The sequence below is a fragment of the Saccopteryx leptura genome, chromosome 13 (genome assembly GCF_036850995.1).
Source record: "Saccopteryx leptura isolate mSacLep1 chromosome 13, mSacLep1_pri_phased_curated, whole genome shotgun sequence".
NCBI classification, from domain to species: domain Eukaryota; kingdom Metazoa; phylum Chordata; class Mammalia; order Chiroptera; family Emballonuridae; genus Saccopteryx; species Saccopteryx leptura.
This window is the reverse complement of record NC_089515.1, coordinates 43,493,078-43,519,221: the sequence shown is the minus strand read 5'-3', so window position 1 is coordinate 43,519,221 and position 26,144 is coordinate 43,493,078. Positions and strand designations below refer to the sequence as shown.

The 26,144-nt window shown below is 43.3% G+C and overlaps 2 protein-coding genes and 1 pseudogene across 3 annotated transcripts in view; 2 read left to right on the top strand and 1 right to left on the bottom strand.

Annotated features, from left to right (window-relative positions):
* CHRNA5 (cholinergic receptor nicotinic alpha 5 subunit) overlaps positions 1–26,144 on the bottom strand; it is a 32,629-nt gene that overhangs the window by 5,128 nt on the left and 1,357 nt on the right. The window contains exons 2-4 of one of the 2 annotated variants that reach the window (XM_066354972.1): positions 9,000–9,157; positions 7,526–7,570; positions 5,418–5,527 (exon numbers count right to left, since the gene is read on the bottom strand). In XM_066354972.1, the coding sequence (XP_066211069.1) occupies positions 5,418–5,527; positions 7,526–7,570; positions 9,000–9,157 (313 nt within the window). The remainder of the gene's footprint in view (positions 1–5,417; positions 5,528–7,525; positions 7,571–8,999; positions 9,158–26,144) is intronic. The other variant, XM_066354973.1, reaches the window with a different exon arrangement.
* Positions 1,177–4,898, top strand: LOC136384790 (pre-mRNA-processing factor 40 homolog A-like). Its single transcript, XM_066355395.1, is given in 8 exon segments — positions 1,177–1,348; positions 1,401–2,217; positions 2,219–2,368; positions 2,370–2,771; positions 3,178–3,527; positions 3,703–4,204; positions 4,562–4,782; positions 4,784–4,898. Coding segments are annotated over 8 exon segments (2,727 nt in total). The 5' UTR covers positions 1,177–1,178.
* LOC136385085 (U4 spliceosomal RNA) lies at positions 9,397–9,471 on the top strand (annotated as a pseudogene).

Genomic DNA, 26,144 nt, shown 5'->3' with positions numbered 1-26,144 from the left:
ATGCCAGGTGTGCAGAGCATTGCCCCCTGGTGGGCATGCCGGGTGGATCCTGCTCAGGCACATGCGGGAGTCTGTCTGACTGCCTCCCCGCTTCTAACTTCGGAAAAATACAAAAAAAAAAAAAAAAAAACCCCACCAAAAACCAGAAAACAATAAATAAAGAAAAAAGAAAAAAGAAAAGGTTTCACTTTATGTACAAAATGTAATTAGGCTATTTACACAACAGACGTGCACAGAGCCACAGCTGCGTCCTGGACTCCTGCACAGCAACCCTCCCCCATTGCAAACCCCACAGGCTTCTGCGTCCACAGGAAAAGCACACGAGCACCACGCTGGCCGCAGCTCTGACAAACGCTGGTGCCTCCCCAGCTCTCCCACCAGGTGAACTCATTCTGGAGAAATTAGCAGGAGACTGCCCACCAACATAAGATTTCTTTGAAATATTGACTGTATCTTAAAATTCATGTGACTTTTGCACACTACTATACAACACCATGTTTAATGTAAAAATGTTTTCAGGGACAGTGTACAAGGATGTTCCGGGATTACAGCTTCGTTGGCTCTTTACATATGGAGAAGCACAGAGGTAAAAGTTTTAAAAGACTAAGATATTTTTGAGTAGCATGTGTTCTGTGTTCATGCCAAATGCCTTCTTGCCAATAATAAAGTACTTTAGGATAAGCACAAATTCCCAGATTTGCCCTGGCGTGGTCCTAGAAAATATGAAACTGGTACCCAGAATTATCCTCTCAAGTCAAAACCATCCTAAAACATGTCTAGGTAGAATACCTGTAAAAATATGTTAACTCAACAGTCCTCATTATGGGATAATTACAATTCAGTATTTAAGCAAAATTAAAAGGATGCACATTTGAACGTAAATTATGGCCTCACCTATTTAAATTTTTTAATTTATTCATTTTAGAGAGGAGGGAGAGAGTGAGAGAGAGAAAGAGAGAGAGAGAAAGAGGGGAGGAGCAGGAAGCCTCAACTCCCATATGTGCCTTAGACCAAGCAAGTGCAGGGTATTGAACTGGCGACCTCAGCATTCCAGGTCGATGCTCCATCCACTGTACCACCAGGCCAGGCACCTCACCTATTTAAAAAACATACAAAAGTATCTGGAAGGCAGTGTGCCAAATATGTAGTCTAGTGAATAAGAGGGTAAATGCCAGACGATGAGGCCAGGGACCGGAGCCGAGTGTGGAGGCCTCATGATGGGGCATCCTAGCATGCATTATGCCCCAATGGGAATGCACCCTATGGGTCAGAGAGCAAATATGCCTCCTGTACCTCATGGAATGATGCCTCAAATGATGCCCCCCATGGGAGGTCCACCAATGGGTCAAGGATATTGAAACCCCGATAGGTTAAGTAAATTAGCTCAAGATTACACAGCTGATGCCTGGAATGATGTCTTCAGTAATGCCTGGAATGATGATGTCTCGTATGTCTCAGGCTTCCATGCAGCCTGCCTTACCACCAGGAGTAGATAATATGGATGTAACAGCAGATACAACAGGCAAATCAATGTGGACTGAACATAAATCACCTGATGGAAGGACTTACTACTACAATACTGAAACAAAACAGTCTACTTGGGAGAAACTGAATGATCTTAAAACACCAGCTGAGCAACTTTTATCTAAATGTCCCTGGAAAGAGTACAAATCTGACTCTGGAAAGCCATGCTATTATAATTCTCAAACAAAAGAATCCCGTTGGGCTGAACCTAAAGAACTTGAGGATCTTGAAGGATACCAGAATACCATTGTTGCTGGAAGTCTTATTATAAAATCAAACCTGCATGCAATGATCAAAGCTGAAGAAAGCAGTAAGCAAGAAGAGTGCACCACACCATCAACAGCCTCAGTTCCTACAACAGAAATTCCAACCACAATGAGCACAATGGCCGCTGCAGGAGCAGCAGCTGCGGCGGCCGCAGCCAATGCCTCCACCTCTGCTTCTAATACTGTCAGTAGAACTGTTCCAGCTGTTCCTGAGCCTGAAGTTACTTCAATTGTTGCTACTGTTGTAGATAATGAAAACACAGTAACAATTTCAACTGAAGAACAAGCACAACTTACTAGTACCCCTGCTCTTCAGGATCAAAGTGTTGAAGCGTCTAGTAATGTTGGAGAAGAAACATCTAAGGAAACTGCATCTGATTTTACTCCCAAAAAAGAAGAGGAAGAAAGCCAGCCAGCAAAAAAACCCCCCATATACTTGGAATGCAAAGGAGGAGGCAAAGCAAGCATTTAAAGAATTATTGAAAGAAAAGCGGGTACCGTCTAATGCTTCAGGGGAGCAGGCTATGAAAATGATCATTAATGATCCCCGATACAGCGCTTTAGCAAAGTTGAGTGAAAAAAAAGCAGGCTTTTAATGCCTATAAAATTCAGACAGAGAAAGAAGAAGCAAGATCTAAATACAAAGAGGCTAAGGAATCCTTTCAGCGTTTTCTGGAAAATCATGAGAAAATGACTTCCACAACCAGATACAAAAAAGCAGAGCAAATGTTTGGCGAGATGGAAGTCTGGAATGCAATATCGGAACGTGATCATCTTGAAATCTATGAAGATGTTTTATTCTTTCTTTCAAAAAAAGAAAAGGAGCAAGCAAAGCAGTTGAGAAAGAGAAATTGGGAAGCCTTAAAAAGCATCCTTGACAACATGGCTAATGTAACACACTCTACTACTTGGTCTGAAGCCCAGCAGTATTTGATGGATAATCCAACTTTTGCAGAAGATGAGGAATTATTGAACATGGATAAAGAAGATGCGTTGCCCTGGCCGGTTGGCTCAGCGGTAGAGTGTCGGCCTGGTGTGCGGGGGACCCGGGTTCGATTCCCGGCCAGAGCACATAGGAGAAGCGCCCATTTGCTTCTCCACCCCCCCCCCTTCCTCTCTGTCTCTCTCTTCCCCTCCCGCAGCCAAGGCTCCATTGGAGCAAAGATGGCCCGGGCGCTGGGGATGGCTCCTTGGCCTCTGCCCCGGGCGCTAGAGTGGCTCTGGTCGCGGCAGAGCATCGCCCCCTGGTGGGCAGAGCATCGCCCCTGGTGGGCGTGCCGGGTGGATCCCGGTCGGGTGCATGCGGGAGTCTGTCTGACTGTCTCTCCCCGTTTCCAGCTTCAGAAAAATACAAAAAAAAAAAAAAAAAAACCAAACAAACAAAAAAAAAGAAGATGCGTTAATTTGCTTTGAAGAACACATTAGGGCTTTAGAAAAGGAAGAAGAAGAAGAAAAACAGAAGAGTTTGCTGAGAGAAACAAGACGACAGTGGAAAAATAGAGAATCTTTTCAGATATTTTTAGACGAACTGCATGAACATGGACAACTGCATTCTATGTCATCTTGGATGGAACCGTATCCAACAATTAGTTCTGACATTAGATTCACTGATATGCTTGGTTAGCCGGTTTTTTCAATAGGATCAACTGCACTTGACCTTTTCAAGTTTTATGTTGAGGATCTTAAAGCACGTTATCATGATGAGAAGAAGATAATAAAAGATATCCTAAAGCAGCGGTTCTCAACCTGTGGGGGTCGAACGACCAAAACACAGGGGTCGCCTAAAGCCATCGGAAAATACATATTTATTATACAATACATTTTTAAATAAAATATGTATTCCCGATGGCTTTAAGCAACCCCTGTGTTTTGGTCATTCGACTCCCGCTGGGGTAGCAACCCACAGGTTGAGAACCGCTGTCCTAAAGGATAAAGGATTTGTAGTTGAAGTAAATACCACATTTGAAGACTTTGTGGCAATAATCAGTTCAACTAAAAGATCGACCACATTAGATGCTGGAAATATTAAATCGGCTTTTAATAGTTTACTAGAAAAGGCAGAAGCCCGTGAACATGAAAGAGAAAAAGAGGAGGCTCGAAAGATGAAATGGAAAGAATCTGCATTTAAGAGTATGTTGAAACAAGCTACACCGCCCATAGAATTAGATGCTGTCTGGGAAGATATCCGGGAGAGATTTGTAAAAGAGCCAGCATCTGAGGACATAACGCTAGAGTCTGAAATAAAACGAATATTTAAAGATTTTATGCATGTGCTTGAGCATGAATGTCAACATCATCATTCAAAGAACAAGAAACATTCTAAAAAATCTAAAAAACACCACAGGAAATGTTCCCGCTCTTGTTCGGGGTCAGACTCAGATGATGACGACAGCCATACAAAGAAGAAAAGACATGCCTGACCAGGCGGTGGCGCAGTGGATAGAGCATCAGACTGGGATGCCGAGGACCCAGGTTTGAGACCCCGAGGTTGCCAGCTTGAGTGCGGGCTCATCTGGTTTGAGCAAAAAGCTCACCAGCTTGGACCCAAGGTCACTGGCTCGAGCAAAGGGTTACTTGGTCTGCTGAAGGCCCGCGGTCAAGGCACATATGAGAAAGCAATCAATGAACAACTAAGGTGTCGCAATGCACAAAGAAAAACTAACGATTGATGCTTCTCATCTCTCCGTTCCTCTCTGTCTGTCTGTCCCTGTCTATCCCTCTCTCTGACTCTCTCTCTGTCTCTGTAAAAAAAAAAAAAAAAAAAAAAAGAGAGATCAGAGTCACGTTCTGCTTCAGAACATTCTTCTAGTGCTGAGTCTGAGAGAAGTTACAAGAAGTCAAAAAAACATAAGAAGAAAAGCAAGAAGAGGAGACATAAATCGGATTCTCCAGAGTCAGATGCTGAGCGAGAGAAGGATAAAAAAGAAAAAGACCGGGAAAGCGAAAAAGACAGAACTAGACAAAGATCAGGATCAAGATACAAATCACCTAAGAAAGACTGGAAAGGATTCTCCTGGTCACTGGGACACTTCTGGCCGTGAGCTGAGTGAAGGGGAATTGGAAAAGCGCAGAAGGACCCTTTTGGAGCAACTGGATGATGATCAATAAATTATACCAAATAAAAAAAAAAAAGAGGGTAAATGGGGTTGTCAGACTCCCTTAATGAGAACCTCACCCTGTCCCTCTCAGGCTGTGTGATCTGACAAGGTGTGACCACCCTCAGCCTGTCTCTTCATGTCTCCAGGGTATGTCACAGTGCCCACCTCGGGAGGCTCCTGACCTACTTGAAAAAACCCAGCACACACGGAACTGAGCACACTGCCGGGCAGAGCGGGTTCCCTGTGTGTGTGATTCTTCCAAGTGCTGGGGAACGGGATCGACCACCCCCCCCTTACACTTTTCTGGGCTTCCCAAATGTTTTACAAATTTTAGAAATCAAAGACCACTTTTATGATCAGAAAACAATACACACGCACAAAAAGAAAGATCCGCAGAACCAACTTGAAACTAAAGTCATTTGACTTTACAGCTAAACAATTTTCAAAAGGAAGAAAACCTTACTAGTGCCTAACAGAAATATAAGTATTTCCTTTTGAAATGCTAAATGGCATTTGGAATATAACTTACTTGTCAAACAAAACGATGTCTGGAGTCCAGAGAGAGTCTGAAGGAACACGTATAACTCTTATCCCACCATAGTCATCAGGGTTCCATCTTAATTTTACATCTTTCCATTCCTTTAAAACAAAGAAAAAACTACCTCAATTTCCACAAAATTAATAATTAAATGTACTGAAAACTGTACTCTTTTGCCAAACCTGGAAATGTTAGACATGAAATCATCTGTATTCCCCAAACAGAAAGCCCGCCTCCCCATCTTTCTTGTGGGCATGGGAGCAACCATGTCCCCCTGTGTAGTGGGTCTGTGCTTGGCCCCCATGAGATGTAGTGAAGACCAGGCTGAGGGTGTTCGTGGCTCTGCTCAGAACTCCTCCAACCACACCATGCCCAGGAATTGCAGCCGTGGACATCTAAGGTCCAAGTTCAAGAAATATATTTTTGGCCCTGGCCGGTTGGCTCAGTGGTAGAGCATCGGCCTGGCGTGCAGGAGTCCCGGGTTCGATTCCCGGCCAGGGCACACAGGAGAAGCACCCATCTGCTTCTCCACCCCTCCCCCTCTCCTTCCTCTCTGTCTCTCACTTCCCCTCCTGCAGCCGAGGCTCCATTGGAGCAAAGATGGCCCGGGCGCTGGGGATGGCTCCTTGGCCTCTGCCCCAGGCGCTAGAGTGGCTCTGGTCGCAACAGAGCGACGCCCGGAGGGGCAGAGCATCGCCCCCTGGTGAGCAAAGCGTCCGCCCCTGGTGGGCGTGCCAGGTGGATCCCTGTCGGGCGCATGCGGGAGTCTGTCTGACTGTCTCTCCCTGATTCCAGCTTCAGAAAAATACAAAATAAATAAATAAATATATTTTTTAAGATTTTAATTATTGATTTTAGAGAGGGGAGAGAGAGAGAAAGAGGAGGAGGAGGAGCAGGAAGCATCAACTCCTAGTTGCTTCATAGTTGCTTCTCATATGTGCCTTGACCGGGGAAGCCCAGGTTTCAAACTGGCGAGCTCAGCACCCAAGTCAATGTCAATGCTTCATTAACTGCACCACCACAGGTCAGGCAAGAAATATTTCTTCTGTTGTTTATTTTATTGATTTTAGAGAGAAAGGAAGAGAGAGTGAGAAAGACAGGAACACTGATCTGTTCCTGTATGTGCTCTGATGGGGGATTGAACTGGCAACCTCTGAGCTTCAGGATGATGCTCTAAACAACCGAGCTATCCAGCCAGAGCAAGAAACATTTTTTCCCCAGCTGTATTGCCCATGATTGGCTGAACTGGTTCATGCAAAGGCTTTACTACACAAGTCCACATATTTGAATGCCTTGTCCAACCTCCACACGATAACAATTCTGTGATCATGTCAAGTTAAGACTTGTATCCCAAGAAAAGCACACATGCCTTTTAGGAGTTAGAGGTTAGGAAACTGGTAGTAGGTATTAAAATGTAGAAATAATGAAGAAAGTACAAAGGGAATCATCCAACAGCAGTTGAGGACATATGTATGATGGTTCAGGGGGGAAAAATCCTTTATATAAAAGGAACTATGTACATGACGATAATTCATCATTTCCTGTGCCCACCTCACTCAGAGCTCACTCACCTGTAGCCACACTGGCCTCTTTACTGTTCCTTAAACACAACAGGCAAACTCCAGCCTCAGGGCCTTTGTACTTGTGAGACCACTGCCTGAGACACTCTCCCCCAGATATTCACAAGGCTTGCTTCTTCTCCTCCTTCAAGTCTTTGTTCAAACATTACCTTCTCAATGACACTTTCCCAGACCATCCTGTTTAAAAATACAGACCCCAGCATGCCCCATCCTCTTTCCCAGTTTATTTTCCGAAGCTTCTCAGCTTCTCTGGTACTACCCAACTGATTTATTTTCACCCCACTGAGATGAAGTTCTCTGAGGACAGAACTTTTGTCTGTTTTGTCTACCGCTGTTTCCCCAGTGCCTGGCACTCGAATGATATCAACGGAGTAAATACAAGAACTCTGTATACTTCATCTGTCTGCATCCTGCCAACCCACCAAGACCATATTCTCAGTCACGTCCTTTGTGCTACAGACCTTGTAATAATACTAGCGCCAGTCACCAGCCGGGTGGCCTTTTGAATTTTATACATACCTGTTTTAGCCAGACATTGGTTGTCATTAACTGATTTTTCTCATCCTAGAAAACAAAAATTTAAATAAAGCTGATTGTTCCAATTACAGAGACAATCGTTCTTTAAATACAAATTTTCTCATTTTATTCAAACACTCTTCCCCATTTTGTTCATTAGTCCAGTTCTATAGAAAAGCAAGACCTTTTTCCAGCCTAATTTCACATTATTCCTTCAACCTACTCTATATGTCAGATAAACTTCCCTAAAGTACACCATTGGCATTTTTAGATTTAACATTCATAGTCTCAGTCACTACATTTCCTTAAATCTAAGATACAGTCTAAGAAATAAGCACTGTGTTACTTTACGTATTTAGCACCAAGGAAAAAACAAGGCTGACAATGACTTGTAAGCTGCCACTGATCATAAGACACACCTTGATTTCAGAAATGCTACAATGAAGTAAAGCACGCACCGTAGTGAGACACAGCATGTCAGTGCATCCCTGAGGGACCACAACTTGTCATTATTCGCCTCTGCTGAGGCACAGATTTGAATCTCTGTGATGCTGCTACGTAGAAAAGAACACTGAGGTCACACAGCTCACTGGCAGCTTCACAGAGCTTCTATGCCCTACGTTTCTAGAGCACCAGGCATCCCTAGGACTTGCCACTTGTGCCTTCACGCTGTCATATCTTTGTTTGTGCCAGTCATTCACTGAATTTTCAAGGCTTAATGAAAGTGACCTCTCTTCCATTAAATTTCACTGAGATATCCGACCAGGCGGTGGTGCAATGGATAGAGCGTCAGACTGGGATGCAGAGGACCCAGGTTCGAGACCCCAAGGTTGCCAGCTTGAGCGCGGGTTCACCTGGTTAGAGCAAAAGCTCACCAGCTTGGACCCAAGGTCGCTGGCTCGAGCAAGGGGCTGCTCAGTCTGCTGAAGGCCCACGGTCAAGTCACATATGAGAAAGCAATCAATGAACAACTAAGGTCTCGCAATGAAACACTAATGATTGATGCTTCTCATCTCTCTTCGTTCCTGTCTGTCTGTCCCTATCTATCCCTCTCTCTGAGTCTCTCTCTTGTCCCTGTAAAAAAAAAAAAAAATTTACTGAGATATCATGGAGCCAACTGCACCAGTGAAAGATCATAATCACCAACCGCAATACACTGTGTAGGATACAGCACAAAGCACCGAGACCCGCAGAAGTATGAGTGCTCCCTACAGTAGGGGAGAGGACAGAGGTCTAAACAGCTTAGCGGACTGGAAGGCATCCATCCCCTGCCCCATCCCAACAACAGGCTAACGACCCAGGAGGAAAGAGGAGGCTGGAAGGGAGCATGTTCCTAGAGATGAAGGCAGCTGTGAGGTCCTCACCCAGGGAGAATGAGCCCTGGGGAGCACTACTTGGCCATCCCTCTTCCACTGAGGCTCCACAGAGCAAGTTTAACTACACAGGCATGAGAAACTGAATGCATAATGACACGCACACCTACCACATCCACTAACTGTGATATCGCAAGACCAAACTTTATTTTTATTTTGTCATTCAGGTGTTCCACAGGACGAACCCATCTTTCGTAGTCTCGAAATAAGTCTTTGAACAAACTATCTTCATGTTTTGCAACAAAAAACGGTTCAGCTAAGCCTGTATAACAAAAATTTTAAAAGTTAGTGTATTAGTTTCTGTTACCAAATACCTCTATTAAAAAAAAAAGCTGTCATCATTAATGAAGCAAACTATTACTTAGGCATTTATTAACAGTACTTTTTAAAATGAAATAGTAATACAAATCTTTGTGACCGATAAGGAGCACTCCGGTTCTCAGTGAAAACAGATTACGCACATGGAAACAGGCTGAGTTCCTTAAGAAGCACTCAGTTATAAGCTTTGCGCAGTGGCAGTATCGTAGCCAATGAGGTTTATCTGAGGCGCAATTATTGCTAATTGAAAAAAAGAAAGAAAGAAAAAAAAGAAGCACTCTATTAAAAAGCACTCTTTTAGTTATATAAAATCTAAGTAGCAAAAGCTTTTAATATACCAGGCTTAGTAGGGCTGCTTGTTATAAAATTTCAAACCTAGAAAACAGATCTATTGAAGTAAAATTCATTTGGCAACGGTAAAGGTAAAATAAACACGCTTTAATTCACACAATTTTAATATACAAACGTATGTTAAATGCAATATTCAGATTTGTCATACCTTTGTTTGCTATACATTTATATAAAACTACCTTAAGGCCTGAGACGTAAAGGAAAGCAAGACAAAATTTTAAAAGCTTTAGATGTCATAGCCAAAGGCTGGTTATATTAGTGGTCACAGTTATGTTTATACACCTACTGAGTTTAAATAAGCTTCTCTGACGAGCCTGACCAGGTGGTGGCGCAGTGGATAGAGCGTTGGACTGGGACGCAGCGGTTTGAAACCTCGAGGTTACCGGCTTGAGAGTGGGATCATAGACATGACCCCATGGTTGCTGGCTTGAGCAAGGGGTCACTTGCTCTGCTGCAGCCCCCTTGGGTCAAGGTACATATGAGAAAGCAATCAGTGAACAACTAAGGAGACTAAGGAGCCACAATGAAGAATTGATGCTTCTCATCTCTCTCCCTTCCCGTCTGTCTGTCCCTATCTGTCCCTCTCTCTGTCTCTGTCACACACACAAAAAAAAAGCTTCTCTAAAGAAATGAGAGTTTTTGGTGTTGTATAGACCCTGTTAAGGAAATGTAAAACGTGTAAAATTCAAGCGTGACATTTACTCAAGATTCATGATTTTACAAAGAAAAAACATTTACTTAAAACAGAATGTCACTGGCTTATTTATGATAAAGGACACACATAGGGATGTGTAGTAGCTAGTGATGATCGTCATCCAACCTAAAAGAAATGGTCTGAAGCCCTGGCTGGGTTGCTCAGTGGATAGAGTGTCGTCCTGGCACACCAAGGTCATGGGTTTGATCCCTGGTCAGGGTACATACGAGAAGCAATCAATGAGCACACAACTAAGTGAAATAATGCTTCTCTCTCTCTCTCTCTCTCTCTCTCTCTCCCCATTCTTCTCTCTCACAAATTAATGGAATGAAAAATTTTTAAAAAAGAAAGAGATGGTCCAATACAAAATTAGCACTTTGACAAAATCTTCTCTTTTCACTAAAATAGACCGTGTATTCTATATGGAGCTACAAGCTGCGGAAAACCATTCTATATGGTTACTCTAGCTGCGGAAAACCCATTCCTGTTTTTCTCTCACTGCCTATTTCTTAATCAATAGTGCCCTTTATTACTTGACAGTGTATATCTTGCTTCCCTGTACAATTTAAGATACTAGACTTAATCTACAAAAACTATGGAGTTTGCACCATGCCTTCCATTAAAGTCTCCTTATGCTGAAACACACAGCATTCGAGATATCTCAATTCAATTAGAACATTATACACTGGAGAGTCATTCTTTGTAATGTTTAAAAGTTGTTAATTTTAAGCCCTGGCCAGTTGGCTCAGCGCTAGAGCGTCGGCCTGGCGTGCGGGGGACCCGGGTTCGATTCCTGGCCAGGGCACATAGAAGCGCCCATTTGCTTCTCCACCCCCCCCTCCTTTCTCTCTGTCTCTCTCTTTCCCTCCCGCAGCCAAAGCTCCATTGGAGCAAAGATGGCCCGGGCGCTGGGGATGGCTCCTTGGCCTCTGCCCCAGGTGCTACAGTGGCTCTGGTCTCGGCAGAGCGACGCCCTGGAGGGGCAGAGCATCGCCCCTGGTGGGCGTGCCGGGTGGATCCTGGTCCAGCGCATGCGGGAGTCTGTCTGACTGTCTCTCCCCGTTTCCAGCTTCAGAAAAATACAAAAAAAAAAAAGGGGGGGGGGAATTACTAGCATGAATTGCCACCTCAAATCTTTTTTTAAATTTAATTAATTAATTTATTTATTTTAGCGAGAGAGAGAGAGAGAGAGAGAGAAAGAGAGAGAGAAAGAGAAACAAGAAGAGTGCCAGGCAGTGGCGCAGTGGATAGAGTGTCGGTCTGGGATGTGGAGGACCCAGGTTCGAGACCCCGAGGTTGCCAGCTTGAGCGCAGGCTCATCTGGTTTGGGCAAGGCTCACCAGCTTGAGCCAAAGTTCATTGGCTTGAACAAGGGGTCACTCAGACTGCTGTAGCTCCCGGTCAAGGCACATATGAGAAATCAATCAATGCACAACTAAGGAGCCGCAACGGGGAATTGATGTTTCTCATCTCTCTCCCTTACTGTCTGTCTCTATCTGTCCCTCTCTTTGACTCTCTCTGTCTCTGCCACAAAATAAAATAAAATAAAATAAAATAAAATAAAATAAAATAAAATAAAATAAAATAAAATAAAATAAAATAAAATTTCAATATATGTAAGAATAAATTTAAAAAAATAAAAAAGGGGCCCTGGCCGGTTGGCTCAGCGGTAGAGCGTCAGCCTGGCGTGCGGGGGTCCCGGGTTCGATTCCCAGCCAGGGCACATAGGAGAGGCGCCCATTTGCTTCTCCACCCCCCCCTCCTTCCTCTCTGTCTCTCTCTTCCCCTCCCGCAGCCGGGGCTCCATTGGAGCAAAGATGGCCTGGGCGCTGGGGATGGCTCCTTGGCCTCTGCCCCAGGCGCTAGAGTGGCTCTGGTCGCGGCAGAGCGATGCCCCGGAGGGGCAGAGCATCACCCCCTGGTGGGCAGAGCGTCGCCCCCTGGTGGGCAGAGCGTCGCCCCCTGGTGGGCATGCCGGGTGGATCCCGGTCGGGCGCATGCGGGAGTCTTGTCTGACTGTCTCTCCCCGTTTCCAGCTTCAGAAAAATACAAAAAAAAAAAAGAGAGAGATGAGAAGCATCAACTCATAGTTACAACACCTTAGTTGTTCTTTGATTACTTTCTCATATGTGCCTTAACTGGGGGACTGCAGCTGAACCAGCAACCTTGAGCTCAAGCCAGTGACCTTGGACTTCTAGCCAACAACCTTTGGGCTCAAGTCTGTGACTCAGAGGTCATGTCTATGATCCCATGCTCCAGTTGGTGATCCTGTGCTCAAGCTGGTGAGTCCGTGCTCAAGCCAGCAATCTTGGGGTTTCGAACCCGAGTCGTCCGTGTCCCAGTCCAATGCTCTATCTACTGTGCCACCACCAGGTCAGGCATTAATATTTTTATTTATTGATTTTAGAAAGAGAGGAAGGGAGAGACAGAAACATTGATCTGTTCCTGTATGTGCCCTGCCCAGGGATTGAATCTGTAATCTTTGCGTATCAGGATGCTGCTCCAACCAACAGAGCTATCCGGCCAGGGCACCACCTCAAATCTTGTTTGAAAGGAAGTAGAGAGGGTATAAATAAATAAAATTATACAATTGCAACAACTACAAAGGTGCCCTTCACAATGTCTCCCTGAGCACTCTGTCCAAGGTGTAAACTGGAGGCCCATCTCTAGCCCCCTACTCCATGGTAGGTGGGAGGGCCTGTACATTCCAGGGCTGTGTCCATGGAAACCTTAAAGCAGGGGTCCCCAAACTACAGCCCCGCGGGCCGCATGCGGCCCCCTGAGGCCATTTATCCGGCCCCCGCCGCACTTCTGGAAGGGACACCTCTTTCATTGGTGGTCAGTGAGAGGAGCATAGTTCCCATTGAAATACTGGTCAGTTTGTTGATTTAAATTTACTTGTTCTTTATTTTAAATATTGTATTTATTTCAGTTTTGTCTTTTTACTTTAAAATAAGATATGTGCAGTGTGCATAGGGATTTGTTCATAGTTTTTTTTATAGTCCATCCCTCCAACAGTCTGAGGCACAGTGAACTGGCCCCCTGTGAAAAAAGTTTGGGGACCCCTGCCTTAAAGTGTCCTTGGTGTGTCTCTCCAACTGGATGAGAGCAGCTTTCTGGTGCAGGAGGGCCTCCTCCAGAGCTGGGCCCAGCCCCCATCAGGGTCTCATACTGTCCGAAAGTGGCGTGTCCATCCAACAAGGGAGCCGGAGCGCCGCTCTGAGTGCAGCCCAAGAGTCAGTCCATGATAGACAGCCCAGCTGTCTGTGCAGATCACCAAGGTAAAGGGTCACCACAGACAACTAGGTGCACATGGGGCCTCAGGCCTCCCCCTCATCCCTGCCATCACGGCAGCTCTGAGGACGCTGCCCCATGAAGGAGTGCATGGCAGTGGTGGCCAACCTCTCCTTCTCTGCTCCAGAGAGCATGATGCCGTCCACCCCTATGTCCCACAATCGCAGCAAGCCTACCAGGGGCGCAGTGGGTACTCTTTGCTGCTGGGTTTTTACCTTCTGGGCAACCACTGGCCGAGCTCTTGAGTGTGCGGACGGCAGCTTCAGCCCGAGCCTCCTCATCCTCAGAAGAGGAGCTGGAAACACCTGCTCCCACCGACTCAGAACCACTCCCCCGGCACAGCTCCATCTTCAGCATCTGCAGCTGCCAGCTCTGGGCCTGAAGCTGAACCCACAGTTGTTCAACAACTGCTGCTGCCAACATTCAACTTCCAGGGCAAACTGTGACTTGCGAACCCATTCGGCCTCCTTCTCCAGAGACCTTTCCAGTTCCAGGAGCCATACCTGCAGTTCTCAGATCTGCAGCTCTTTCTCCCATGACCATTCCAGCTCCTGCCGTTGCTGCTACTGCTTGGTTTGCAGACCTCAGGCAGCTTCCTGCACAGAGCTCCCCGTTTCCTCTCATAGGGCTGTAAAAAAACACCCAGCCCACAGCCCCTAAAAGGACAGCCATGGGGAACCATACATTGGGGAGCAGCAACCACTCCTCTACCCCACTCCTTAAGGGTGTTGGCGGCTCCATACCAATCTGATCCGAATCCTGCCAGTTGCGCCAGAGGTAAAGCCAGTGGCTATCACCGTGGGTATGCAGATGCAAGTTCACATTGGATTTGGGCGGGTGGTAAAAGAACAATGGAGCCAGAAAATGGCGGGCCATTCTATTTATTGAAGTCTCGTAATAGTGGACGAGCCAACAGGCAAGGCTCTCAAGCCCCTCAGCATTCTGGACCCACCCGGACTCAACTGGACTCACAGGTCCCCACCAGCCTCAGCACTCCCCAGCCAAACAGGCCGGGCTGAAATCTCAGAGCTCCCAAGCTCCTCAGCACTCGCTCTTCCTCTCTCTCTTTTCCCTCAAACAACAATCGCCCCTCCCCACTGCTGCAGGCAGTCTGCAATGTGCAATCTGCCCCCATGAGGGCAAGTACCCACAGCCTCCCATAGACTATACACACATGGCTGCCCTAATACAAGTGAGCACACCTAAAAAAAACACTTGTTTACCCAACACTCACTCTTCCCCTTTTCCTGATTCTCACACATCCTTCAGATCTCAACTCAGGCATCACTTTCAGGACTCTTCTCTGCTCCCAAAGTCTCCACTGGGTTCCTCAGCAGTACACTTACACGATCTTGGATGTATTTAATTAAAGTGTGTCTTCCGCACTATGAAGTTGTAGGGCCAAGGGCCACCGTGATCACGGCCATTCACATGCAGGTTCTCACTGGATTCGGGCAGATGGTAAAGAAACAGTGGCCAAAGAATGGTGAGCCATTCCTTTATTCAAGTCTCATACCAGCCAATGAGCAAATACACAGGGAAAACAATTCCCTCTTCATTCAGAGCTCACAAAGCTACTGACATTATCCAGTTCCACAAGCAAAAGAATCTCCAGTTTCTCCTAGAATCAAAGAACTCACCAGTCCCAAAGCCCCTTACTTCTGGTTCCACTTCTGCACTAACTCCGCCAACATGGCTTCTTTCTCTGCAAAACTGGCTTCTCTCCTTTCCCTGCCATCTTGGCTTCTCTCTCTCTTCCTTCTCTTTCTCTCCTTTTAAAACTTTTCTGGGACCGAAACTTCTCCTCACCTGACCTGTGGTGGCGCAGTGGATCAAGCATCGACCTGGAACACTGAGGTTGTCGGTTCAAAACCCTGGGCTTGCCTGGTCAAGGCACATATGGGAGTTGAGGCTTCCTGCTCCTCCCCCCTTCTCTTTCTCTCTCTCTTTCTCTCTCTCTCTCTCTCTCTGTCTTTCTTCTCTAAAATGAATAAATAAATAAATAAAAATAATTGGAAAAAAAACCTTCTCCTCTAGCAAAAATTAGTATAACAATGGTCCTTCCCAAGCAGGAAAGTAACTAGCAATTTCACAGACACATACCTGGCGCTGTCCAGTGCCATTTTTAACAATAAAAGTGAGCAAATTCAAAAAACACAAATTTTACAAACTCATTTGCCCAACAGGTATAAACTAATCGCAGGAGGCACTGTGTCTTATTCATCATTATACCGCCAGCACTTAACACATACTGGCATGTAAGCGGGAGCTCAGTGTGTTGGATGAATACACAAATGAATAAATGAGTCAGTACCGTCTGACAATTCCTTTATCTCTAACAATTCAGACCAGGGGTCCCCAAACTACGGCCCGCAGGCCACATGCGGCCCCCTGAGACCATTTATCCGGCCCCCGCGCACTTCTGGAAGGGTACCTCTTTCATTGGTGGTCAGTGAGAGGAGCATAGTTCCCATTGAAATATTGGTCAGTTTGTTGATTTAAATTTACTTGTTCTTTATTTTAAATATTGTATTTGTTCCCGTTTTGTTTTTTTACTTTAAAATAAGATATGTGCAGTGTGCATAGGAATTTGTTCTTTTTTTTTTTTATAGTCCGGCCCTCCAACGGTCTGAGAGACAGTGAACTAGCCCTCTGTGTAAAAAGTTTGGGGACCCCTGATTCAGACTTTCCTCATTGGTTGTGAAACACTTTTCACAAGAGCTGCAGAAATTTGTTGTTAAGGATTATGAGTCATTAGACTCAGCTTTGTGAAGTTGGACGCCTTGTCTTACTCAGATTCAAATATGGAGAAAGTCAATATAGCATACTGGTGAAGCACTCAGGAGTTTTAGCTGGACAAATTGGGTTTTATCCAGCCTCTAATACTGTCTGACCCGAAGGCAAGTTACTTAACTTGTTTGCATATCAGTTTTTTTCTGCTGAGAAACTGGTTTAAAATAATCCCTACCAAATAAAGTTATGGTGAGAATTAAATAAAATTGTGCCTTTAAATACCAGTGCAGGGTCATTCTTATTATTCCACAAATGATTGCATGAAAAGTGGTCAAGACAAAGCAACAAAAGCAATCAATGTCTGCAGAGCTACTGATTTCTACCTAAAACTTCCTTACAGTCCAACAAAGACCATCTCCCTACAGATTACCTGAGGCAATGGAACCTTGCAAAATACAAAGGATGAACCTGTCTGAGGAATTACAGAACAATAGTGGCTCACAGTGATGGTTCAATAAAAAGCTTTCCTCAAGTCTATATCCTTTAAAGCTAATAATAATAATTAGAACACCAACCTATTAATAGCACACAAATCACATATTTCAAAAAATGAAGGGATTCTCTGCCACCCAGCTTAGTGTATCCCAAGGTTCTCTTTACCAAGCCACAGTCGCAGAGCTCCAGGGAAAAGCAACCTGGTCTCATCTCTCCAGGCAGAGGAGAACAGAAGCTCCATCTCCACACATGCTGCAGATGGCTTTTCCAGTCTACCTGAATCATTACCAGCTAGAAGCAGCGGTCATTGGGACTTGGAAGTGAGCTGCAAAGTATAGAATTGTGACAACAATTCCAGTGCCATGAGGACCTTTCCCGGATGTGGACTTTTCCTGGACTCCTGCTCCTTGGGACAGCTCCTAACAGACTGAACTGGGGTTGGGTTGCATTTTTCAGGGATTTGGCATGGTGTTGGGGCCAACTTGGACTTGGTGAACATGTTAAGGACACTACTCTTTTATGGATTCTTGCTGTATTGGCCAAGAGTTTGTTTAAAGGCTTTAATCACTGTAAAAAAAAAAAAAAAAAATAGAAGACTGGATAAAGAAGATGTGGCACATATATACCATGGTATACTATTCAGCCATAAGAAATGATGACATCAGATCACTTACAACAAAATGGTGGGATCTTGATAACATTATACGGAGTAAAATAAGTAAGTCAGAAAAAAACAAGAACTGCAGGATTCCATACATTGGTGGGACATAAAAACGACACTACAAGACATGGACAGGAGTGTGGTGGTTACAGGGGGCTGGGGAGGGAAGGAGGGAGAGGGGGAGGGGCACAAAGAAAACTAGATGGAAGGTGACGGAGGACAATCTGACTTTGGGTGATGGGTATGCAACAGAATTGAATGACAAGATAACCTGGACACGTTTTCTTTGAATATATGTACCCTGATTTATTGATGTCACTCCATTAAAATAAAAATTTATTTATAAAAAAAATGAAGGGATTCAAGGGAAGCACACTTAAAACAGGGTAAGAACAAAAATAAAAAATAAATAGGGCAATTCTTCTGAAGTAGTTAAAATACAAATAATGAGGCAAACTAAATTGAATAAAACAAAAGGTATAAATATGTATCATGTCATTAACACTCTGCGAGATTGAAATTTAGGTTTTACAAATTCATTTTTTAAAAAGTATTTATTGATTTTAGAGAGAGACAGACAGAAACATCAATCTGTTCCTGTATGTGCCCTGCCCTTGGATGGAACTGGCAACCTCTATGCTTCAGGAAGGTGCTCTAACAACTGAGCCATCCAGCCATGGCTACAAATTCATTTTTAACTGTGAATATCATTACTCTAGTATTATCTCAAGTTTGGGAAATTAGGAGAATGACTTATCAAAAAATGTAACTTCCAAGTCATTTAATGAAACTGCATAGATGTTTCAAGAAATGCAACCTTGCACATTCATTTTAGTGTGGTGATTAAGAAAGGACAAAGAACTGCAAAGCTGAAAACCTTAATTGGAATACTTGGCACCACTAATTAGCTGTTAACTTCCACATGCCACACTTTCCTAATCTACATACATAATGATATCTGTTGGCAAAATGCTGATAATTGTTAAAAGTGTATGACACAAAAGCTTCCATTCATTCTACTGGAATATTTTTATGTATGTTTAAATTTTTCCATTCTAGAACATTAATAAAAAGGATAACTTCTGCTTTGCTGCGTCACTGTTGGGCAGGTAAAATAAAATAAAGTACATTATCTTACTAATTATTAGGGTAGTATCTAGGTAGTTTATAGTGTTTTTTAAATGTCTTCTTTAAATTCAGTATGTAACTAAATAAATAGCTGAGGGTTTTCAAACCAATTCTAGGAAGATAAGACATAAAAGTGCCCCCTATTAGTATTCATCTATAAAAAACCCATAATTTGCATCCTAGTCGGCTAGCTCAGTGGTAGAGCGTCAGCCCAGCATGTGGAAGTCTTAGGTTCAATTCCCCGCCAGGGCACACAGGAGAAGAGCCCATCTGCTTCTCCACCCTTCCCCATCTCCTTTCTCTCTATCTCTCTCTTCCCCGCCCGCAGCCAAGGTTCTACTGGAGCAAAGTTGGCCGGGGTGCTGAGGATGGCTCCATGGCCTCTGCCTCAGGTGCTAGAATGGCTCCTGTTTCAAGAGCAACACCCTGGATGAGCAGAACATCACCTCCTAGTGGGCATGCCAGGTGGATTCCAGTCAAGCGCATGCAGGAGTCTGTCTCTCTGCCTACCTGCTTCTCACTTCACAAAAATACAAAAAAAAATCATAATTTTCTTATCAAGAAGTGTTGGATCCTGACCAGGTGGTGGCACAGTGGATAGAGCAGGTGTGGCCAACAGTTTTTGCCCCCCCCCCCACCAGATTAGAAAGAAAACTTTTTTCACGAACTGGATGAAATATTAAAATTTAAAAATGTTAAATACAAAAATGATTTGTTTAAGTAAACAAAATTTTATTATGTAATTTGTTTATGAATAAATGTAAGTGAGTGAAAAAAATTTTAATATATAATATTATTTTAATAAAATACGTTTTAATAAAAATATAATTACATGGCCCTGGCCGGTTGGCTCAATGGTAGAGCGTCGGCTTAGCGTGCAGAAGTCTCGGGTTCGATTTCTGGCCAGGGCACACAGGAGAAGCGCCCATCTGCTTCTCCACCCCTCCCCCTCTCCTTCCTCTCTGTCTCTCTCTTCCCCTCCCGCAGCCGAGGCTCCATTGGAGCAAAGATGGCCCGGGCGCTGGGGATGGCTCCTTGGCATCTGCCCCAGACGCTAGAGTGGCTCTGGTTGCGACAGAGCGATGCCCCGGAGGGGCAGAGCATCGCCCCCTGGTGGGCAGAGCGTCGCCCCCTGGTGGGCGTGCCGGGTGGATCCCAGTCGGGTGCATGCGGGAGTCTGTCTGACCGTCTATCCCCGTTTCCAGCTTCAGAAAAATACAAAAAAAAAAAAAAAAAAAAAAAAAAAAAAAAATATATATATATATATATAATTACATACCATATAAATATCCAAACTGTATCACAATCAATCAAAACAATATCTAATTAACAGAATGAGCTTGAAGGGGTTATATCGCAAATAAAACAATTATTTCGTTTTACAAACAGCCTGGACACATTTTCAGTTATCAACTGCAGCTATTGTCTATGCTACAATGCCACTTGATTCAGCACACTTAACCACAAAAATAACGAATTGTTTGACCTTGGGTGTGCACTGGCAAACTCCGCCTAAAAGAATGTGGATTTCACATCACCGCTAAATGTCAAACAGTTCATATCAAGTACAGACGAGTACAAAAGTTGTAAATCTTTATAATGGAATTTTTTTTTAAATAAAGAAGTATCGCAAATCCATTAGACCAATTATTGGAAGTTAACCGTAGATTAGTCACATGTGGAATTCTTTTCTGTGTATCACTATCTTCTTAAATATCTCGATTTCCAGTAATCAAAGATGCTTCCACTTCTGAGTAGCTGAGATTTTAAAGTAGTGGAGAATATTAAAAATTTAATTGCGGGCCGCATAAACTCATTACACAGGCCAGATCCAGCCAGCAGACCATATGTCAGACCATATGTTGGCCATGCCTGGGATAGAGCATTGGCCTGGGACGCAGAGGACCCAAGTTCGAAACCCCGAGGTCACTGGCTTGAGCGCGGGCTCACCAGCTTGAGCGCACGGTCACTGGCTTGAGCGTGGGAACATAGACATGACCCCAAGGTTGCTGGTTTGAGCCCAAGGTCGCTGGCTTGAGCAAGGGGTCACTCGCTCTGCTGTAGCCCCCCCCAGGCACATATGAGAAAGCAATCAATGAACAATTAATGTGTTGCAATGAAGAATTAATGCTTCTCATCTCTCTCCCTTCCTCTCTGTCTGTCCCTATCTGTCCTTCTCTCTGTCTCTCTCGCAAAAAAAAAAAAAAAAAAATGTTGGAGCCTGACTAGGCGGTGGCACAATAGACAGAGCATCGGCCTGGGATACTGAGGACCCAGGTTCAAAACCCTGAGGTCGCCAGCTTGAGCGCAGGATCATCTGGCTGGAGCTCGGGTTCATCCAGCTTTAGCACGGACTTAACATCTTGAATACAGGGTTATTGGCCTGAGCGTGGGGTCATAGATATGACCCCATGGTCCCTGGCTTGAGCACAAAGGTGACTGGCTTGAAGCCCAAGGTCTCTGGCTTGAGAAAGGGGTCATTGGCTTGGCTGGAGCCCCCCAGTCAAGGCATGTATGAGAAAGCAATCAATGAACAACTAAGGTGCCTCAACTATGAGTTGATGCTTCTCATCTCTCTCCCTTTCTGTCTGTCTGTCCCTGTCTATCTATCTCTTTCTTGCTCACTAAAGAGAAAAAAAAAGTGTTGGAAAAAGTCAACCAAAGTGTTCTGCAGCTAAATATAAATATTAAATCTTTTGCCAATATTCAGTAAAGATTAATAGACATCTGCTACAATTTTAAGTTTCTTCCATAAATTCTTCTTAAATCTTCAGCATCTGCTACAACCTGGTATGTTAGAGCCTAACATGTGACAAATGTTGAGTTGCTGCTTACCGTGCCTGCCGGCCTCTGTGCTGGATGCACAGGTAACGCAGAAAACTCTGGTGCCTGCCTTCCTGGACACTAATTTACATATTTATTTACTTTCACTATATCATAATTATAAATTTTATGGTTGTGCAAAAAACACCCCAGGATGTGAATGGCACCGTCGACATCATAGGGTGGAAAACATGCACATTTGAACATAGCTACAGGCCTGCTGTAAGATTTCTCAACTTGGCACTACTGACATTTTGGGCTGGATAGGCTGTCCTGTGCATTATAGGATTTTTTTTCCTAACATCGATTTATTGTTCCATTTACTTATGCACTCACTGGTTGATTCTTGTATGTTCATGAACATACAAGATCAATGCCCTCACCGGCACTGAACCCACAACTTTGGCGTATTGGGACAATGCTCTAATTAACTGAGCTACCCAGCCAGGACAAATTATAGGGTGTTTGGCAGCATCCCTGGATTCTATTCACTCCATACAACCTTCCCTCCGTGTGACAACCAGAAAAATCTCCAGACATTGCCAAATGTCACAAGGGCAGGGGTTGGACACAACCCAGCCCCAGGTTGAGAACTATTGGTCTAACATTAGTAGCTAGTAAGTAGCAGAGGTGGAACTAGGATCCGAACTTGTTTTTGTTTTTCTCAAAATAACACTTTTTTTTTTAACAGAGACAGAGAGTCAGAGAGAGGGACAGACAGACAGGAACGGAGAGAGATGAGAAGCATCAATCACTAGTTTTTCATTGTGACACCTTAGTTGTTCATTGATTGCTTTCTCATATATGCTTTGACCATGGGCCTTCAGCAGACCAAGTAACCCCTTGCTCGAGCCAGCAACCTTGGGGTCCAAGCTGATGAGCTCTGCTCAAACCAGATGAGCCTGCACTCAAGCTGGCGACCTTGGGGTCTCGAACCTTGGCATCCCAGTCCGGTGCTCTATCCATTACGCCACCGCCTGGTCAGGCGTAAAATAATACTTTAATTACAAAAGTAATGTATGATCATTGTCAAGATTCAAACCAGAAGCTCACGAAGAGGAGGAATTCTCCCTCTTGTCTTCCTATCTCCCTTCTTCCAAGGTTAACTGTTAAGTTTGATGTGTAGACATTTTTAAACACACACACACACAGAAGAACAAATATTTTCTTTTTAAGTTCTGTGACTTGCTTTTTTCATTCGATACTCTGTGTCATATATGTCTATCCATCTCCAGTCTTTCTTCATTAGTTGCAAAGTGGTCTGGGTTACAGGTATATCACAATTGATGTAAGCTTCCACCACTAATGGGCATTTATATAGTCCTCAGTTTGGGGTTATTTCTAACAATACTACAACGGAAAAATGCTGTAGTTAATATCCTTCTACATCTGTTTTTCCACACATACACAATAATTTATGGCACTGACTCTTAGAAGCAGAACTGCTGAGTCAAGGATATACACATTTTAAATCTTGCTAGTTACTGTCAACAGCCTTCCCTTTCTTCTTCACCAGCTGTCATAATAAGGTAATGTATCTAAAAAGGTTTGAAAGAGTGATGTATGTTATAGGTCCCCAACTCATAATTAAGGTATTCCTGGAGTAGTTAATCCTCCCCTCTAAGTTTCCTTATACCTTTTTGTAAGTTAACAAACAGTGACTTGTATCCTTTTAAAAAAAATCATTTCATATTAGTCCTGGGAGGGCTATTTTAAGCAACAGAACATTACAGCAGTGAACATAATCAACCATTCTGTAAATGGGAAGAAGTGAGTTTTATGCCCAATATTTTCAATGTGACAAATAAGTATGCTTTACCAATCATTATTATAGATGAAATGTCAAGGATTTTTTTTTCACTCCAAGATTTTCATTATATTTTCTATTGATTTTTATCACAGAATTAGAGAATAAAGTTTCTCTGTAGTGGATATGCTTTAGTAAACCTAATTTAAACCTTGCCCTGACTCTCAGAACACTTGCAGCAAGAAAATGACCTTAGGCAGTGTTAAATTTAGGTCCAGTCAATAGTTCTCAAGGAGAGATGACAACTTGCACACTTAAAAAAAAAGTTTGAGCATCATCAGATTAAGTAAATGCAGAATTCACTATCATAATTTGATACCATAAACCTCCTCATAGGAAATAAAAATGTATTATGAGCTTGTACTTTGACAGTATTATGAACTAAAACACCTAAAGGTACATGAAATTGCCACAGTTCCTATATGACCTTGATGAAACTCTTGCAAAGTTCCTCCTTAGAATTTATTTGAGTGAATACTGCCTTAGCCAGTTTGCTCAATGGATAGAGCATCACCCTGGTGTGTGGACATCCCAGGTTGGATCCCCGGTCAGGGCACCCATAAGAAGCAAACCATCTGTTTCTCTCCCCTCCCTCTCCCCTTTCTCTCTTTCTTCCCCTCTCAGCCAGTGGCTCGAACTGAGCATTGGCCTCAGGCACATAGCTCAGTTGGTCAGAGGAACGGCCCAGGTGCTGAGGATAGCTGGCTTGGCCCCAGATCCTGGGGTTCACCAGGTGGATCCCAGTCGGGGCACATGGGGGAGTCTGTCTCTCTACCTTCCCTCCTTCTTTTTATTTATAAAAATAAAAAATGATAAAAAAAATAAAAAGTAAGTGAATACTGACGACTGGAAGGACACATGAAAATGTGATGATAGCTGCTATTTCTTAGGATAGTGAGATAATGAGTATTATTAGTTGCTGTTGGTCTGATGCTCTTTGGTCTACAATTTATTGTACATTCTCCATTTCCGTAATTATGTCATTGGATCCTCTTGAGGATCCACCCAATTGATAGGATTGGGAAACTTGTCCAGGATTTGGCTACATCAAGAGTCAAGGGCAGCGCTATAACTGAACACATCACCGAGGTGCATGTTAAGCAGAATCTCAGACCCCACATCTGGCCTAACTAGCATCTGCATTCTAACCAAAGCCCCAGGGGACTCCTGTACACATGACAGTTTGAGGAGCCCTGGTCTATAAGACTCAGAGAAGTGATTCTCAAGATGGCGGAGGTGTGTGTGTTGGGGGGGGGGGGGGGGTGAGGGTCCGCAGAGGGATTGAGAGAACAGGTTGTTTCCTAAGGCACATTTGACAATATCTGGAGACATTTTGTGGTGGGTGCTACTGGCCTGTTGTGAATAGAGGCCAAAGATGCTGCCACACAACCTACAAAGCCCAGGACTGTCTCCTATAACAAAGAGCTATCCAGCGCCAGAGGTTGAGCAACCCGGCTATAGAGGAAAAACAGGTTTTCCCAATTCCATACATATACTGTTGATTGTAAAATTAAAAAAATCATTGTTTTGAATTAATATATTTATATATAATTCCTACTTTTACAGATAAAAGGTTATATTTTTATAATTCCACTTTAGAGGAAAAGAGCATAAGGTCACTGAATTAAACACAGGAGAGACAATATTATGATTCTCCAAAACAGAAACAGAACATTTAAATTAAAATTTTAGTCACAAAACAAAAGGATCATTTTTTAAACTCTCTTCTGCGTGACTCATGGTGGCACAGTGGATAAAGCATTGACCTGGAATGCTGAGGTCGCTGGTTTGGAAGCCCTGGGCTTGCCTGGTCAAGACACATATGTGAAGCAACTACTATGAATTGATGCTTCCCGCTTCTCCCCCCTTTCTCTCTCTCTTCTCTCTAAAATCAATAAATAGAATCTTAAAAAAACAAAACAAAACAAAACCCTCTTCTATCCTGTTGTTATTATAAAACTATACCTATGCTGTTCTGGAGAGCAAATTCCTAGAAAAAAAATTGTCAACTTTTTTTTAAAAGCCATTGCAGTATTTATAAATTTTCATTGTCAAGACATGCTTATTTAATATTAAACTTAAAATTACATTTGAAAGAATTTAATCATGATTTTTAGGGAAGAATAATGCTATCAGAAGAAAAATGTTCTGTACTGATATTACAGTACTAAAAACTGATATCCTAATTATAAAAAATTACTTGCTAGACGTAATTTGTAGATAAGTTGGAAAAAAAACCCTATTTTGACAAATGACTGTAAACCTTTCAAAATTCCATTGACAGGCTATAGTAATAAACTCTGGCACATCTGAAATGTATCAGATAAATAAAACCCTACCTTCTAGATGCTCACAGTCTAGTTCATAGAGCATATTTAGTGTCTGCAAGGAAGCCAAAATAATTGTTAATTTCAAAATAAATTGTGTGAAAATTTTATTTCCTTACATGAGGCACCTAGATACTCTTTTGGATGTAATCATAACAACAAAAGTAGAGATGACTACTTTGTGTGTACTTCTGTTAGCTTCTGAAATGTTAATGAAAATAGTGGTGAGAAGAAAAAAATCTTTCATCGTTTTCATTTTTTTGTGAATTATTTTATTTTCCTTTCAATGAAACAGAACTCAGCCCCTGCATGTACTAAAAATAAAATGTTAACCATTTAAAATGTCACAAAAACTACACAGTTAAAATAGTCACTGACTAGTGACTATTAATTTCCATAAATCACTCTCCCAATCACAGCCAAATCAGCTTAATAGGTCTGTGTTATCTTAATGTAATCGTTAATTATCTATTCTTTATTGCAAGCAAAATTGCCCCCTGAGCCACCTTTCACATTTACATGACCTTCCACCAGCAAATAAGTATTGCTGCTGGCAGACTAGACATTTCCTTTTCCTAGACACTGGTTCCCAGAAAACCACAATGAAGAGTTATTATT